Source organism: Haplochromis burtoni, unplaced genomic scaffold (genome assembly GCF_018398535.1).
Source record: "Haplochromis burtoni strain Fernald_Lab_line unplaced genomic scaffold, NCSU_Asbu1 Contig_14, whole genome shotgun sequence".
In the NCBI taxonomy this organism is placed as follows: Eukaryota; Metazoa; Chordata; class Actinopteri; order Cichliformes; family Cichlidae; genus Haplochromis; species Haplochromis burtoni.
Window position 1 is genome coordinate 4,486,049 of NW_024582375.1, and position 17,724 is coordinate 4,503,772.

The following is a 17,724-nucleotide window of genomic DNA, read 5'->3' on the forward strand; positions in this document are numbered from 1 at the left end:
CAAACCGCTGTCCTAACATCTGATGCAGCCATTCACAGGCCGCATACTTAAGAGACCACCACCTTTAATCCGTAAGGCCAGCAATGTTGTGGGGATGGAGCTGGACTCCCTCAAGGTGGTGTCGGAGAGGCGGATGCTGTCCAAGATAAAGACAATGTTGGATAACACCTCCCACCCACTCCATGACATGCTGGTCAGTCACAGGAGCACGTTCAGTTAGAGACTGAGATTACCGAAAAGCACCACTGAACGACACAGGAAATCTTTCCTGCCTGTGGCCATCTCCCTGTACAACGCTTCCACTTAACACACTGTTTGCTGTTATAACTACACATGTTTATTTTTCAGCTATTTATTTATGAGTGACTTATGTATGTATGTATGTATGTATGTATATATATATGTATATATTGTACTATTCTTAGTTAGCGTATTGTCTGTCTTGTCTTAATGTTGGTTTATAATGGAGCACTGTAACAAAAAATAATTTCCCCCAGGGATCAATAAAGTATTCTGATTCTGATTCTCTGCAATAATAATTTTTAAGAAAGCCTTTGACTTGTTCATATAAATCTATTGCCCCTGTCTACAGGCTCCCCATGGAGTTGACTATTTATCCACTACAAGCTTTGCCTCCCCACTGGACGAGACTCTGGACAGGGAGGTGCTGCTGATGCTGCAGGGACCCAGCCCTGAACACATGGCACTGGAGTTCAAAAACCTCATAAATAAACTGGTAAACCAGTCTCTCTTATGTTGTATAACATTCAGCGTTTTCATTTCTAACTGCACCTATTTGGAATTTGAGGTGTAGAGATGAAGTTGAGTTGCTGAGGGTTGTGTGATCCTGTCTTGAAGTATTCCTCTTTCACTTTTGTCTCTCAGAAAAGGGACTTCAGAAAAGAAACCGACTCTGTCTTAACTTCAGTTAGAGTTTTGTTAGATGACCACACACAGACAGAAGGCGACAGCAGTCTTCAGGTGAGATACAGTTTCACATTCACATTTTGAACTTTACAGTCAGCATCAGCCTAGCTATAATGCTGTCAGTGTTGACCACAGAATAAGTGTCTGTGTACGTTTCTGGGTCTGAGTAATTCAAGTCTGCAGATGGCTATACTTTTTAAAATATGAGTCATAAAATTATATAAATTATTCTTCCTCCACCTGTTGCTCTCTTTTTTCCATTTATCACAGCCTATCTGCTCTTTCTATCCTTCCCACCCACCATTTCTGGTCTCGAGAGCTCTCACTTATATAACTCTCCAACAGGCCCCATCCAAGCAGTGCTGTTTAGTCAGTGTTTTACTGTGAGCACAACCCACTTCCCCCTCCTTTCACTCTTTCTGTATCTCTCTCGCTCACTCTCTCTCTGTTTCTCTTCCCCCCTCCTCCTGCATTGTTGCCACTCTGCATTCATTAGCCACGTTCTGCCATAAAGCAGTAAACATGCCAAATGAGACCGAAATCATTAGTGTACCTGAGCTGTGCCAGTGTGTGTTTTGCTGGTTCTTCAGCGTGCTAGCTGTCACGGAAAGAGTTTGTGTCAGTTAGGTGTCACAACTTTTGGGGGCGTAAAAGACACCCAGCTATTAAATCTGCGGCCTTTTTACTCGAGCGAGAGGCTCACCCCTCAGCCTCATCTTCCTACAGACGGTGCAGGCCGAGCTGGACGCACGTAGGGCAGACTGGGTCCTCAGCCTGGACCAGCTGGCCCAGTACACTGACTCACTGGAGAAAGAGCTGATCAAAATGGCCGGAAACATGAGGAGGTCCCGCACTGAGATCCTCCACCTTTCTGTCAGGTGAGTACATCTTTGCTGTATGCGCTGCCTGTTCATGTGTAGCTGTGCATGCGAAAAAAGGTGGGCAGTCAGAACCGAGCGATCCGTTAAACACTAACGGCAGTTCTCGTTTTGAGTCTGGTATGAGAGAGGAGGTGGATGAAAGATTAATGCCAGGGAAAATCGATGTAAGAGAGCAGAATTCCAGTGGATCTTGTGGCGGCTAATCAAAGACGACTTGCTTTTAAGGTAGGGAAACTTTTTTTTTTTTGAGGCGGAGTTGTTTTGAGTAGCCGTGATCTCATTGGTTGGATTAAACACTTATAGGCAGAGCTAAAAGGAAAATATCCTGCTAGAAAGTAATACTGGCACCACTGAAGATAATGAAGACTACAAGCTGGTTAAGCATAGCAGCGTAATCACTGATTTAAATGCAGTCTAGACATAATGAGTTCCCAAGGTTAGCTGATTAGACTAGCTGACCTTTCAAGTCCATACACTATCTGCATAGGCTTGTTAGGATGCTTACAATACTTCAGGTTTTGTTTGCTTCATGGTGCTTTCCTGGTAACATGTCAATTTTAGCTAAGCTCTACTTTTGGGTCATCTGAGCAGTGTTTCTAAAACCTTGATTAGTCTAGATAAATAACCACACACACAGAGTACTCAGACCGCTGCAGGTGTCACTGAGGGGGGGGCTCTGCTTGTCCAGGCTCTGTTTCAGTTGGGCAGTCAGTTGTTGTAGTGAATGGAGGAAAGACCCGTTAATCATCCTGACCTCAGTGACCATAGAGGGCCTGCCTCACTAAGTTGGGTCTGGGCCATTCCTGGATTGTATTCTGACTCTGGATGGATTTTTCTTGCATTCTACGCGTGTCTGTTGATGTGTGTTCATAGAAACGGCCGTCCCCTTTGGATATATAACAGGGTTTGGTCTGGTGCACCACAAGACCAGAGGGAGAGAGCTGGTCAGACTGTCCACCTGGGATTTAGAAGCTCAGCTGTCAGGGTGATCTTGTTTGGGGGTGGGGGGGAAGAAACTGCAGAGGGCTCACTGTAGGTTTAGTTCTGGATCATTTGAAAATCTAGACTGTTACAGACTGAAGGAAGCATTACTGGGCCAGTCGGAGAACTGGCGCTGGTCACCCTGGGCAACAGAATGGGACACTGCATGGGCCTGCGGATTGGGTACAGTATGTCCGCTGTACTTTCTTCTAGGATCTGCTTGCATGGGCTTGGATAAGTCTTCAGACAGTTTAGATGTCGCTACCCCATCTTTTCTTGTTAAACTAATAATGCTTGAGCTCTTATTAACGTGACACCGTGTAATTGCATACAGGGTGCAGGAGCAGGAGAACCAGAAGCGGCAGCTGTGTGAGGAGCTCGAGCAGCTAAAGACCCCTCAGGATAGCAGAGAAGCCTCATGCCAGACACCTGCACTAGAAGAGGAGGTCAGAAAACAGGGGATGGGGCTCATTATGCTTAAGTTTTATGCCATAAACAATTGCAGACCCTTGCTTTCACCATTCCTAGAAGAAATCTTCATCTATAGTCTGTGTGCATAATTTTTTTGCATATTCAATGAGTAAGACTGAAGTGTGATGTACACAATCTGACAGATCACTATATCAATAATCAAATAATCAGATGTAATAATATATATGTATGCTCTTTTTACATTATTATCAGTAACCACAATGTGTGTGCATCACTGGAGAGACAGCTCGCACTGTATTCAGACAGATGGAGTAGAGATAGTAGAGGAGAGCTTACTGCGAGCTGGCGACTGAAGTGGACATGTGCACCCCCGCACATAAATACACATGCACGCAGAATCAGATGCAAGCACACACCTACACACTGCTAATAACACACTGACGCATACTTGAACATTTCCATTCCAACACCATTGTTTTACTCTAAAAAGGAATATGTGAGGTGCTGATGTACCTCACACAAATGCATATGTGTATGTGTTTATACAGCAACCATATACATGCATACAGTAACCAGGCTGTCCATAACAAATAAGCTTTAAGTTTTAGATATTTTACAGGATAGCCCTGAATTAAACCAGGCTGCTGTGGACGTCTTCTACATCAAGCTGGCATGTTTGAGAGCTTTTCTTACTGTAAATACTGTATTTTGTTTTATGGTGATAGTTCTCATAATACCTAAGTGTGTAGTTTCTTTGACCAGAAGCAGCAATAGCTGTACAGAAACGTGGCATCAAAAATATTTTTTTTTTGTAGCTGTAACTATGCCACCTTCAGTCCTCCAGATGTTTTTTTTTTTTCTTCTTTTTTTTACTAGAGTGGGTTTTGAAGTGCTTCTGCAAATTTCACCTTTGCATTTTTATTTTTAGGTTGGAGATGACTTGGACTGGGACGAGGAATTTGCTATTCAAGATTTCCTTAAGAATGAGCTAGCAGAGAGAAATTGCCAAGTACATGACGGGCAAAGAGAAGAGAGGCTCGAGGAAACGGGAGATAAAATAACAGACAGAGGTGAAGAGGAGGACGCAGAGGAGAGGTGGACAGTGGTGGATAGCGGCGGGGAGGGAGACGTGAGGGACACATCAACTCCGCTGTCTGTTGTCACAGTGGAGGCCCAATCTGGGCAGGGCACAGTGGGAGAAGGTCGAGGTGAGTGAGGACAAGAGTTAGGCGTAACGACAACTGCTCACGCTTTAAAGACTCACAGGGTGTTGATTTTGAGTTGGCTTTAAACAAGAACAAATATTCCTCGTTATCTCAAGGAAAGTTGAGACCTTTGAGGAGTTTTCCTTGAGCCCTTAATATCCAGTGTTCAGCATAACTGGCCCAGAGCTAACTGGAACCTCTTGGCCAAGCCAAATAGAGCTAAATATAGTTCAGTATTTTTCTAGCCTTGCTGTGACCCATGTGTTCTCCCTCTTCCTAGCTCTGGATTAAATGCAGGAGAATCGACTGTTTTAAAAATGAAATATGAGCTAGCGTCATGCAGCGCGAATGTGATCTGATACATCCTGTAAATGTTTAGCAAGAAAGTATTGAAGCAATTGTTTGAATGGGAAATTTTCCAATCTAAAATTATAGCTAATGATTTGTTAATTTGCAAAACTCTAACTGAAGTGTTCTTCCAAGCAGAAGTTGTTATAGACAGCATATTTTATCTACACGGAGGTTGTTTAACCAGATTATTGATTTGAGAACATTTACAGACAATGCCAATTTTTTTCAGTGACCTTGAATTCACATATACCTCCAGTGATGAATCAGTCTACGCTGTATATGATAAACTCTTAACAGATTACCATTGTCTTTGAGTGCTGATTTATTTGTGCGCGTGTGTGAGATAAACTGGATTATTCCCCAGTAATTCATGGGAGTCAGCTACCTTTAGAACCAGTACAGTACTCGCTCACTGTCTTACTGTAAGGATGCTCAATCTCTGAGGCCATTCTAAGCAGACCCCTGCCTTCTATGGTTGTTGTGGCCCTGGGCTTCTAAAGGTTCAGTGAGGGAATGTGTGTGTGCGTATGTCAACACAGCACGAGAAATCCTCTCTTCCTCAAGATCCTTCTATGGCCAGGTGTGTGACTGGTCTGAGGCCATGAAGTGAGCACAGTAATCCCCATTCCTCTGTCTGCATGAGCGGTTGGCAGGCCGAGAAACAGAGAACAAGTGTGCAAGTGTGGTCATTAATGCCACCTTAGCCATGGATGGTATTTTAACCCCTTTGCCCCTCCCTCAGCTCAGTTCTTTACATAATAGACTGTCTGACCTTTTATGGCGACAGTGCAGTTGGTTTGTGAATTAACCCCAGGATGGATTTGACAGGGCTCTGGGTTCTGAGCGATCAGCCTCGTTGTTTTGTCATTTTTCTCAGCCTCCTCCTTTCTCCTCTCATTTCTTTGTTTCATTTTTTTTTCTCATCTTCCCTCTGTCCCAGGTTCTGCAGCCTGTAGTGAGTCAGAGCCAGAGGTGACCTGTCAACCTTTGCAGGTACATTGAAATTAGGTGCTCACTACATTTGAATTTGAAGGTCATTTTTTAACTTTTGCTCTTATTATGCTTGATCAAAAGATTCACTTGAAATGACACAACTTGGTTAACAGGCTCTAATGTTAAGTTATGTTGAAGCCAAATAAGAATACATCTTGGTGGGATGTTGCAGAATGAAACCCCATTAAAAAAAATAACAGGTTTTCTTTCCTTGAAACATATTTTTAATCAAGATTCTCAAATGTATTTTTAATTAAAATCAACATGGCCAAATTCATATTTGATGGCACATGTGACAAATGGGTACATAAGTATGTCCTATATCATTAGATGTAGCTGTTAAAAGCGATCTAAAAGCATTGCCGTGGAATTTGGGATCGCCTTAGCTGACTAGCTAAAACTGAGACTGTTGCTAACACTTAAGCATCTGAAACCTTTGATTACCTAGAGCAGGGGTGTCCAACTCCAGGCCTCGAGTGCCAGTGTCCTGCAGGTTTTAGATCGCACCCTGGGTCAACACACCTGAATCGAATGATTAGTTCATTACCAGGCCTCTGGAGAACTTCGGAAATGCTGAGGAGTCATTTAGCCCTTTAAATCAGCTGTGATGGATCATGGACACATCTAAAACCTGCAGGACACCAGCACTCGAGGCCTGGAGTTGCCTACCCCTGACCTGCTCAGATTTTGCTGTTAAGAATACATGTCCGCCATTCAATAGATGGCTTTCTTTAAAGAGGGTAAACTAAAAAGATTTTTTTTTCTAAACCATCTATCTGAAGAATGTGGATTGTGAAATCAATTTACTCCTTTGGCTGTCTTTCCTCTATGACTCCCCACTCCACTCTCAACTATTACTGATGTTGATCTCTTGAGCAAGACACTGAATCATCAGCAACTCTGCCAACAGTAGATGAGACTTCAGCAGCACGGTTCCATTAAGCTGATTTGATGCTTATTGCACCTTCCACGGTTCATTTAAGTTGTTAATATTTAATTTGGCTGCAGTTGAAAATATAACCATATCTGTCACATGCGACTGCAATGAAGTAATATAATGCTTCATATTATTAACAAACTCAGTTTGGATGACCCAGCATCAGTTGGCTGTGGTCAACTGCAATAATAATTGCGCAACTAGCATTTGTGACAATCTGTGGTGTTTGAAGTTTTGCAGAGGTCATTGTCGGCATATTTCTGTCATATTAACTGTACGGAAGTAACTTTCTGTTAAGAGCAGTGACTCTTTCATTGAAGTCTACCTATTCAGGGATCCTTTTGACTTATTAAATTTCAAGGTCTTTAGCTGCAAATAACTGCTTTGAATGTGCTGAAATCTCAGTTTCTTCTGCCTGTCATTGATGGCTGTCTCTAGTTTTTTACTCCACTAAATAAGAATTTATGATGTAAGATATTAAACAGTGTCTCTGCCTTCCTTTCCCTGTCCTCTTCTGTCATTTGCCTACCAAATTGCTTGTCACATATTATTCACAGCCTCTACATACAGTCAGCAGTCTGCATGCTTGTACAGAAACTGCTTTTTTTTTTTAATTTTATTTTTTTAATAAATATAGGTTGTCACTGATGAAACGCTACGATCACACTGATGTGAAAGGGAAAAGAAGTAGCTATAATCTTGGCGTCTTGCACTTGCTTATCTTGCATGTTATGAATTCTACCCACTTGCTCACTGTTTAATTAATTTCATGCCTGTGAGGTTGATAAAACCAATTTAATCACTCATCAATGCTAGCATTATGAAAGTGATGTTTGCTTTTGAATTTCTATGAGGATGACAGTAATTGGGGGTCTTTCCAGCAGCCCATCAACGATGGGGCAGACTCTTTGTGCTTTCTGTCATCTGTAAGATTTTGTTGACTTATGTAATGTCTCCTCATTTGACAGAGATTTGTTTCTATTGACTGTGTGCCTGCTGTTTTAGTATATGGTGTGTGCTGTTTAGTGTGCTGCTTATTTGATCTTTTCACTCCTTTTCTCTTTTTTTGAATATTTGTCAATATTTCTGTGTGCGTGTGTGCACTTTTTTTTTTTCTTCCTTCCAGGAAGACGCAGTGGTACCACTGAGCTCCCACTCACAAGCTGTCAGCATTACACAGCCAGAGGCGGATGCTCTCCCCGATCTGCCCCGCTCAGAAAATAACGGTAAGACCTCCTCCTCTGTCTCTGTATTACACTTGAAGTGCTGATTACTTGCTATCTTTCTGTTTCACTTTCCTCTCCCCCTGCTGTCAGCTAGACTCCAGTTCAACTGTTTGCATTTACACCTTAACCAGAGTGAGTCATTTCCTGAATGGCTTGGTATGCTGTTTGTTTAGACAAGACAAGGCTTTACTAAATCGTGCAAGATGATCACATGCTACTAAGTAGTCACATCACTTATGTTTTTAATGACCTTATGCTGTGTTTATTTTGGGTGAACTTGTATTTGGTAAGCAAACCCTGCATTACTGTTTCTTGTTATCTTTATCCTATTTTATTTACTGGATAAGGAAGTTGCAAAATTAACTTTTTTATGATGATTATTGTGGTTAAATATGACCTAGAGGGGGGAAATGTGGTACTAATGTGTTAAAATGGTTTCTCTGTATATGTGTAATTATAACTAATGCTCATGTACTGTAAACTACAGGCAGTTTGCACTGAAATAAGTGCAAAATATTACAAAAGAGAAACTCGTAATTGTGAAATATCCTATTATATTCACATTACTTCATACTGATAGTCTATAAATAAACTAACTTTGGCTCTTGTATCAGCAGGTGCAGAGGCTTGTGAAAATGGACAGTCTGACTCCTGTGGTCCAGCTGAAACTTTGAGAAACTCACCTGATCAGAACCAAACTATAACTCCTGTTAGCACCCCTCCCACAGCAGCTGATATGGTTTCTCCCAACAGCACCTCACCTGGATCAGACGAGACCATTGCCCAGACTGAGAGGTGACTGACAAACTTTTGACTTTGCTACCAAGAAAAAAAAAAAAAAAAAAAAAAAGAAAAAAAAAAAAAAAAAAAGACTCTTGGATTGCTGTCATTGACTTTTTTATCATTGCCACTAGGGGGCGCCAAATAATAGAATTTTGAAGTTGTTTGCAAGAAAGACAGTTGTAATAGCTTACATTAAATTGTGAGGCTAGTTTGTTGCAATCAGTTCACAAGACTTGATAGAGCTGCAAAACAAAGATACTTTGTGTTTATTTGTGCTGATAGAGTGAGAGTCATCAATGTGCAAATGGGAATTTCCAAAAGACAGAATATGATAATGAAATTGAAGAGAACCAGAGGATTACTTATCACTGATGATCAACTAGTGATGTGGTAATTTGAATATATTGTGAATTGCAACCACATCTAGTGTGAAAGTTGGTATGAAATGGAGATGAACATTTCCTGGTCAGCCTTTTCCTTCAGTGCCACTGAAAAGGATCATTGTGTGAGGTCTGAACTGGTAAACCTCACCTGGGGCACAGAAAACACGTCTCTTTAGTACACAATATAATTTTGTCACTCAGTCTCACATGGTTATTCTTGCGTAGCAGCATAAACGGCCTCTTTTGAATTGGAACTTGAAAGGAATTATCAGTAGTCACAATAGTCATAACTGAAGCAGTCTTTCATGAAGTTTGAACATTTCCCTGCGACTTGGGCAACATTTGCTAGTCAAATGGGCGTTTTCATTGCTGTGGGAGGAGTGCAAAGGCTAATTGGTATCTCTGTGCCCATGCTTTGCATAGGCACAGTCTACCTCCACAGAGATGAAGTCTGTTCCTCATCTCTCTTGCTGCCTTTCACTGTGTCAGTTGGCTTATTAGCTAGCTAGAAAGTTTATCAGGCATATCAATAAAGAATCCAAAAATGGACAGTACCTAAAAGTTGATCTCTGATCTTTCAACTGTTGTCGGCAGCCAGCCAACCAGTGTGGACCACGAAGGACAAGAGAAGGGAGGCAAGGTGGACTCAACTGCCGGAGACATGAGCTATATTAAGGTTAGTAGCAGAAGAGAAGTGCTTTAATGCATAAATGAAAACAATTTCCTCTCATCTTTTCAGCGCCCACTCATGAATACTTCCCCTTCCTCTTTTTGACCCACTTTTTCTGTTTGCAACTTTGTGTGTGTTGAGTCAGTGAAGGTGTATTATAAAGGGAGGTGGAGTTCAACAGGCTGGGCAGGGGCTGGGTTTTCCTTAGAAAAGCGAAAAGGTATGTGATCAGACTGATCAAGCTAGTTACATCAGGAGTTATTGGCTTGACTGTCAGCTTCCCTCAGCTCTGTTAACATACAAGGCAAGTGTGTTATACCTCATACTGCTCATCAAAGTCTGTGTTAAAGTTCTTTACTTCAAGATGTCTCAGGTTTGGGTAGTTCATAAAAACCGATGAAAAATCTAATATCTGTCAGAGCATGTTGAAATCGGCAAAGTTTACAGGCAAAGAAGTTTATACATAGTAGCTTAATCAAAACAAAATTAAGTTTTGTATTCATTGAAAAAGTATTAGATATGAGATCTCAAGAACAGTCTTTAATTTTTAAACAAGAATTTAACTCAAATATAATTAATCACAATCTGAATGTGTGTGGTCTTTAGCATTTTTGCTCAACAAGTTAGTTACACAGTTACTTGACTACTATTTATTAGTTATTTTTACCTCTTAATTTATTGGTTGGTCTTGAATGACTTCTGTGTCCAGATGAATGGGTTTTAAAAGTACATTTTTGCAAATTACATTCCTTTGTTTGGAGATTTGGAACCATAGATGTCTGAGTTGTTTCACCACGGCTAGTGTACGTCCTGCTCTCTGCCAGATCTGTCGGTTTGTTTTTAGTCTCCTACTTGATGTTAACTTTATGGCCTGCCACCCTACTGAGAGATAGTGATTGTTTTTATTTTTATGGCCAGGTCAGTGTTTATAACTAAGAATTGGGGCCTTTTATCTTTTTTAAAGTTGAGTATTCTATTTGAACCCTATTATTCAAATATATTCAAACTGTAATTTTACTTGTAAATGAATCCATTTTCATAGGACTTCGTTCATATTGACAACAAGAATATAAATAAAGTCAACCATATTATTTATCCCAATAGTGGCACTTTTTATTTAGTTTCAATTGGATGTGACACAGCATGCGAAAACCTGACTAGTCTAAAATTTCCCAGATTAATATGAAAAAAACAAACAAATGAATAAACACATTTATTTTGTTGATCAATCATTGTTTATTTTTTAGGACTTTTTGACTTGACAATGTCAAACTGTTCATTCTTTGATTATCGGGTTTAATAACTGCAAAAAGCTACTCACAGCATGTTTAGAAATGATAAAATTTAACTGAATTTAAAAACTTGTTTCGTACTAAGTTTACAAGAAATTGTTCATCGATCCCAATGTCGACACCGTCACCGTCCTAGGCCAAAGAAGCAAAAGTTGCCAGCATCATCAAGGGTGCAGATTTTGCTTGCGGATTGTCCAGGTTTCACCCCTAAGCCCGTGTCGCTGCACTGAGCAGGGGCTCCTGTCTCGCAACCGAAAGGTTTTCTCAATGATGAGAATGGTGTGCTGCAGCTTGTGCATCAGAAACTGTTCGGTACTCTACATTTTCAGGCATTGTTTTTAGAGATATTTGTAGACTGCTGCAAGATGATAAGCATTGCAGATCCTGGAAAGTCCAGGTCTAAAGTCTAAATGCAGCATTACAAATTGGAAATCTAGCACCACAAGAAGAACGTTTAATCAGATTAATGTATTCACAATGTGTGGTGCTGTAGTGGTTTTTCACCTCACAGCACGAGAGTAATTTGAGAAGCCCTGTGATAGACCAGAGTGTCCAGAGTGCACACTTCCTGTCACTCAGTGGCAGTGTAAATGATGCGTGACAGACCCGACCACATTTTCAACGCCTTTCTGCACTTTTATTCTCCGGTTGTCGTAACTTTACACTCTAAGCTGCAGCTTCCCAGCAGCTAGCCGCGCACATCAACAACAACATCGGGACCCAGTTCATTCTCCTTTTATGCCGGGGAGGTGTGATGAGCTGTTTGAGCTCAGATGTATCGCCTCCCCTGCAGCCACGCCTCAAACCTTTCCACCTTTTGCTTTGGGTTTAAAATGGTGTTGCGAGCCCAAATAAAAGGAGACTGTTGCATCAGGAAGGGATTCTGATGTAAAAGCTTGAAAACATCCGCATGTTTCATGATGTGGACCACCTCCAGTGCTGTTGGTCAACAGGATGTCGGTGAAAACTGCGCTACATTTGGCCGAAGACAAAGGAAGAGGAGAGGAGTAAGGCCTCTTTGGAGGAAGCCAGAGTAGAAAAGACAGGAACATGGTGGTGAGAGTAGGGCTCAAATTTGGCTGTTGTCACTGAGGAGGATGCTGCGCTGGGATTATTCGCTCTGGCGACCCCTAAAGCAGCAGCCAGATAAAGAAGCAGTTGTGTCAGAAGTCATATTATCTACACTTATTACACAATATCCTACTGCTTTGGTCTGAGCTCTCACCTTGCTACGTTGTATGAGTGTATTCATACAACTGTGTGCACACAGTCCGCCTCCACTACTTAGCACTGTGCCAGTGTTAACTGTGCACTCTTCTCGGCAACACACACTCATAAAACAGCAGAGCTCTCCATGTAGCTCCACATTATATAAGGAATCAATCCAGTCTTTCTGTTCCACACGCTGTACAGCTTAGATAGCATTTCACTGCCATGGGACAGGTACGCTACATGTACGCGAACATTTATGTGCATGCAGCTTTTAACAATTTCTTGGGACCGAAAATGTGCTTCAAGGCCACCTTGTGTTTTTTCTCATCCTTTTCTTTGTCGCTTTTAATTCGGTCCATCTTAGAGCCTAAGCCAGGACCAGTCGGCCAGCAGATCACCAGCTGAGGACAGGTGAGTGGTTCAACGTCAGCTTGGAGAAAACTTTGTTTCAAAAAATACCATAAATAGACGTAAAAGTGTAGGTTGCTATAATACTGTGTAAGTAAAAGTATATATTTTCAAGCACAAGCCTGCTACCTGTGCTGGTGGAAGAAGAGGAGACTGTGCAGGACGGTGCAGCTGGGGTTCCAAAAGCAGAGCCCAGCACGGCAGGTAAAGAACGATTTACAGATATGCGTGCTGGAACAAGAAATGAACCACAACCAGAAATGGCTATGCTTTTTGTTCCTGCGTCTGTGTGTAACTTTAACCACCCACACAGCAATTCTTCTTTCCAGGGACAGGCCGGCTCATCAGCAGCAAGCCAACCACCCTCTCTGACAGCAGTTCTCCTCAGTCGGCATCATCTGTCACACACACCAGCCAATCAGGGAGTGGCATGGCCAGTACGGTCTCTGGTCCAAGCCATTCAGAGGTTAGTGAAGAAAAAAGGACAAAAATAGGCGAAAACTAGTAAGACCTGCACACTGACTTTGCTCTTAACTGCTTAACTCCACTTAAAAAGAAAAATTTAAAAGTAATTTGAACTTTAGTTTTCTTCTTAAGGCCTTGGAGAAAGGTAGTGGATATCTTAAATTTTTAGCTTTCCCACCACATGTAGTCAGATTCTATCTTTAAAAAAAAAAAAGAAATAAAAAAACAAAACAAATTAAAATGTATAAAATAAAAATCTTACAGCATTTTGAAATACAAAGCTGTAAGATGGCACCATTAAGGTGACATTTGACTGGATCGTGAAGAGAAATGCAGCTTTTCTTGCTGAGTGAGTGTGCGCGTGTAATCATGTGAACACTTGTCTATGACCACGAGAGAGGGAGGAAGAGAGTTTGAGTTTTACCTCTACTCAGGATCGGATCATTCAGAATCTAGAGCCAAGTGCACAACCAGCTGTGTTGACTCTTCAGCTCCAATTCATTATGTAAAAAGTAGTGAAATCCATGAGAAATACTGGTGTTGAAGAGAATTTGAGTATGGAAGAATCGGACTCTGAAGCAAAGCCGGACGAGAAAGAAACTGAGACTGGAATGTTTGTATCGATCTTGCAGGAGCTGACTCGCACCGTGGAGGCCGTTAAGGAGCACAAAGTTCAGGAGGACCAAAATGTAGCCAGCATGGCCACGGACACGGAAAGTATGTTTAAGATATTTATTGTAACAAAATGCATTTTTAATATTCATGGACTTGAATGACTGCATGCACGCTTTTTTGTTTCCTTATAGCTGAGATGTTAGTCATTCCTGACACTTTCAAAGATAAGAACAAGTAAGACAACTTATCATTCCAAAATAATCTGTAAATCATTCGTATGCACATGAAGTTTTCTGATCTTGTCTTTCTGTCTACAGCCTGTCACCTAGTGATAAGGAGATTGAGGTATGTATACCACTGGATCCTGCACGTGTTTGCCTCTTAACCTTGTAAAAAAATGGTGTGTCCATATAGAATGCTAGTAAGTTTTACTTTATAGTACTTTATTGCTTACTTTATAACTATTTTTTTTCATCAAGTCTATTAAATTCTCTTGAAATATGAAGTGTGTGCATGTGGAAGTTTCACAACTTCAATGGTGTAACTTTTCTGCTGGTCCAGAACCGCTGTCGATGTTAAGGTAGAACGTATGGAAATGTACTTTATACTATTTTGAGGTGCTGTTTGGATACTACTTTTCAGACTAAAGTGCCTCTCTTCTGTTTTCAGGCAGAGTTCCAGCGTCTGGCACTGGGGTTTAAGTGTGACATGTTCACTTTGGAGAAGAGGCTCAGGCTAGAGGAGAGGTCACGTGACCTAGCCGAGGAGAACGTCCGCAAAGAAGTGTCCAGCTGTCAGGGCTTACTGCAGGTGTGTGTGTGCAGCTGTTGAGCGCACACTTTTTTTTCCCTTTGTTATTAAAGTACCACAACATAGGTAGCTGTGATAACTCTGTAAGTAAATGAAGTAGAGGGTTGTTGCACAAACATAGTGTGATTGAAGTTGCAATATATTGTGTAATTATTGGTTTCACTGAGTAAAAGGGCTGACAGGTACAAAGGTCACGAGAGCTTCGAAGTGTAGTGGAGTGAATGTGGACAATGGTTTTAATGTATTTTGTACGATTTATTTAATATATGTAAATAATAATAATATAAATAAGAAAATGTATATGTTGAAATAAAAAATAAACTGAGGAAATTGTATGATATTTTCTCGCTGGTTCTTCAGCTCTCTCTTTTCACTTTTCCTTTTTTTTCTGCTTAGGCTCTTAGTCCTCTTTGTGACAATGACAACCAATCAATGGAGATCATCCAGAGGCTCCAGAAAAACCTGGATATTCTCATCCAGTCCATGACTAGGGTGTCCAGTCGCTCTGAGATGCTAGGAGCGATTCATCAGGTAAGTGGAGAATTTAAACATGTTTTCTGCATGACAAGGGAACAAACTTTGTCATTATTCAATGGTTTCCTTTGTTTGGGATTTGCAGGAGAGTCGTATTGGAAAGGCTGTGGAGGTAATGATTCAGCACGTGGAGAACCTCAGGAGATTGTACACCAAAGAGCATGCTGAGCTGCTGGAACTGCGGGAGACGCTCATGCAGAACGAGAGGTCGTTTGGATCACAAACAGAAAAAGGTTGTACCCTTTTTCTGTTAGACATACAAAGTCTGACCGTAGCATACAATAGGTTGTAAACTCCTGCAAACTCATAATTACTTTTTATATACCAAGTTAAATGCCAAATATGCACTGGGCCTTGTAATGAATGCTTTTGTAGCTGTCCTCACATGAACCACTATACTCACTAGAGTAGAGACTCAGGAATCAGGTCTGTGTAAAATGTGACACATGTGATATTTTGCATGCAAGGGTAACCTATATGTTCCTCTTTCCAGATGACTTCCGTGAAAGAAAGAAACCGTCATCACAGTACAACAAGGTGGATTACACACGATTTCATCATGATCATTTATTCAAATTTCTGTTGACTGTTTTTTAATCCTGTAAATTACAATATTTATTTACCACCACCGCGCGTGCTCTCATAGACAGCCCGGCGGAGCAGCATGATAACAATTTCTCGTGCTAGCCCAGGCAACATGCATTTTGACACGGTGAGTATCAGTTGCAAGACTCTACATCATCACATTGGAAATATGTTACATTATGTTTTTGTTTCTCCACTGTATGTATAATTTCCAAAGATGCAGCTTTCCTTATATTTTAAAGTCTGAACTCAATATTTCAGCTTGAAAATCATTCATTCTTAAGTAATTATTGAGAACTTTGGATCAAGTGGAATGCAGCTAGCTAGCTCATTGGATGACGGTATCCTGCAAAGGCTGGCATTTTGTAGTTTGTAATTGTAGTTTTTCTGTAGTCCACAAGTTATTTAAAATGTAAATAAAATAAATTTCAAAGGTGTTTGTGAAGCAGTCTTCTCTTAGGTGTGCTTTTTCTATAAAATGACAGGAGGTATAATAGTGTAAAGTGAAAACTGAAATTACATTTTCACACTGTAGTTGGACTGTATTTGTAGTTAGACAAACTGCAGTTGTCCTTGACATGTAAAACGTAGGGAAAGTTAAATGAACTAAGAGCAACAAGCAGAGCATTGATACAGAACATGTATTCAGACAAAATATGATTGTGGTTAAGTTTTATTTAAGAGTATGATTTTCATGATGCCTTGATTTGTCCCCCCCAACACAGTCCAAAACACAAGATGGCTCAGAGGTTGAATCGGAACGACTGACCAGACGGTCCCCATGGTGGGTATTTTTGTGTGTTTGTGTTAAATATATATATATGGCAGCACGGTAGCACGGTGGTTAGCACTGTTGCCGCACAGCAAGAAGGTCCTGAGTTCAATTCCACCATCAGGCCGGGGTCTTTCTGTGTGGAGTTTGCATGTTCTCCCCGTGTTTGCGTGGGTTCTCTCCGGGTACTCCGGCTTCCTCCCACCATCCAAAGACATGCAGCTTGTGGGGATAGGTTAATTGATTAATCTAAATTGTCACTAGGTGTGAATGTGAGTGTGAATGGTTGTCTGTCCCTATGTGTTAGCCCTGCGACAGACTGGCGACCTGTCCAGGGTGTACCCCGCCTTTCGCCCTATGACAGCTGGGATAGGCTCCAGCGCCCCCCGCGACCCTGAAAAGGATAAGCGGAAGCGAATGGATGGATGGATGGATGTGTTAAATTATCTTCAAGTTAAGTTACAACAAAATGTATACTCTGTATATAAAGGCAGTGTGGTTTTTTTTTTTTTTTTGACTCCTTCTTTTACAGCAAGATTTGAGGGTTCTGGTTGGTTATTAATTCCACCAAGGCTTGTTGCATCATGACTTGAGGGTGGTTGTTGTTGTTATGCCCCTATGTGATAACGTTGGTTTACAGGAATGTGGCAGGGAAGAGCACAGCGCGTCCCCCACTCAAACGTTTTAGTAGCTCTGTGCCCTGGGTCGACACTGAAGAGCCCTCGCTTGTGATGAAGGGGTAAGACGTGTGAGGAGGAGCATACTGCACTGGCTGCATCACCAAAGTTCTTTTAGCGCAGACCCTGATGCATAAAAATGGCGGCTCTTAGGTGCAATATTGGTTACAGTATAATTTTATGCAGAAATAATTTTGATAGTCAGCAGCAGATGTTATTGAGAACAAAACAAGAGAATTTTGTTAGTGAGAGAGTGCTGACTGACTTTGTGGGTATTATAAAGAAAATAGTGAAGCTAGTTAGCAGAAACAAAGTCGAAAGCACAAACCGCAAAGACAGCAAACCACACAGCAGCCATCTTTCATGCATCTGGTCCATCTACATTTGCTTGGGAAAGTATTTGTCTGAAGCCTCTTTTCTATATGATTCAAGATTCAAAGTGTTAATTGTCATGTGTCCAAAGAAAAAAAGGCATTTCTTTGTGCAATGAAGTTCTTTCTTTGCTGTCCACACACAGATGCCAATTAATATATAAATAGAACAGATAAAATACAAATAGTACTAATAAATAAAAGAAGACAAAAA

The 17,724-nt window shown here is 41.1% G+C and overlaps 1 protein-coding gene across 10 annotated transcripts in view; it reads left to right on the plus strand.

Moving 5' to 3' along the window:
• Positions 1-17,724, plus strand: part of lrmp (lymphoid-restricted membrane protein) — a 30,458-nt gene that overhangs the window by 9,139 nt on the left and 3,595 nt on the right. For 6 of the 10 annotated variants that reach the window (XM_005915747.3, XM_005915746.3, XM_005915750.3 and 3 more), the window contains exons 15-36: positions 593-736; positions 886-981; positions 1,654-1,805; positions 3,124-3,235; positions 4,150-4,429; positions 5,718-5,770; positions 7,834-7,933; positions 8,548-8,728; positions 9,694-9,775; positions 12,638-12,684; positions 12,797-12,885; positions 13,011-13,147; positions 13,779-13,863; positions 13,953-13,995; positions 14,079-14,106; positions 14,431-14,571; positions 14,968-15,102; positions 15,191-15,338; positions 15,599-15,642; positions 15,752-15,817; positions 16,416-16,474; positions 17,103-17,201. In XM_005915747.3, coding sequence (XP_005915809.1) covers positions 593-736; positions 886-981; positions 1,654-1,805; positions 3,124-3,235; positions 4,150-4,429; positions 5,718-5,770; positions 7,834-7,933; positions 8,548-8,728; positions 9,694-9,775; positions 12,638-12,684; positions 12,797-12,885; positions 13,011-13,147; positions 13,779-13,863; positions 13,953-13,995; positions 14,079-14,106; positions 14,431-14,571; positions 14,968-15,102; positions 15,191-15,338; positions 15,599-15,642; positions 15,752-15,817; positions 16,416-16,474; positions 17,103-17,201 — 2,321 coding nt within the window. Of the gene's footprint in view, positions 1-592; positions 737-885; positions 982-1,653; positions 1,806-3,123; positions 3,236-4,149; positions 4,430-5,717; positions 5,771-7,833; positions 7,934-8,547; positions 8,729-9,693; positions 9,776-12,637; positions 12,685-12,796; positions 12,886-13,010; positions 13,148-13,778; positions 13,864-13,952; positions 13,996-14,078; positions 14,107-14,430; positions 14,572-14,967; positions 15,103-15,190; positions 15,339-15,598; positions 15,643-15,751; positions 15,818-16,415; positions 16,502-16,904; positions 17,202-17,724 lie in introns of all 10 variants that reach the window. The other 4 variants (XM_042218008.1, XM_005915754.3, XR_006054013.1 and 1 more) reach the window with 3 other exon arrangements.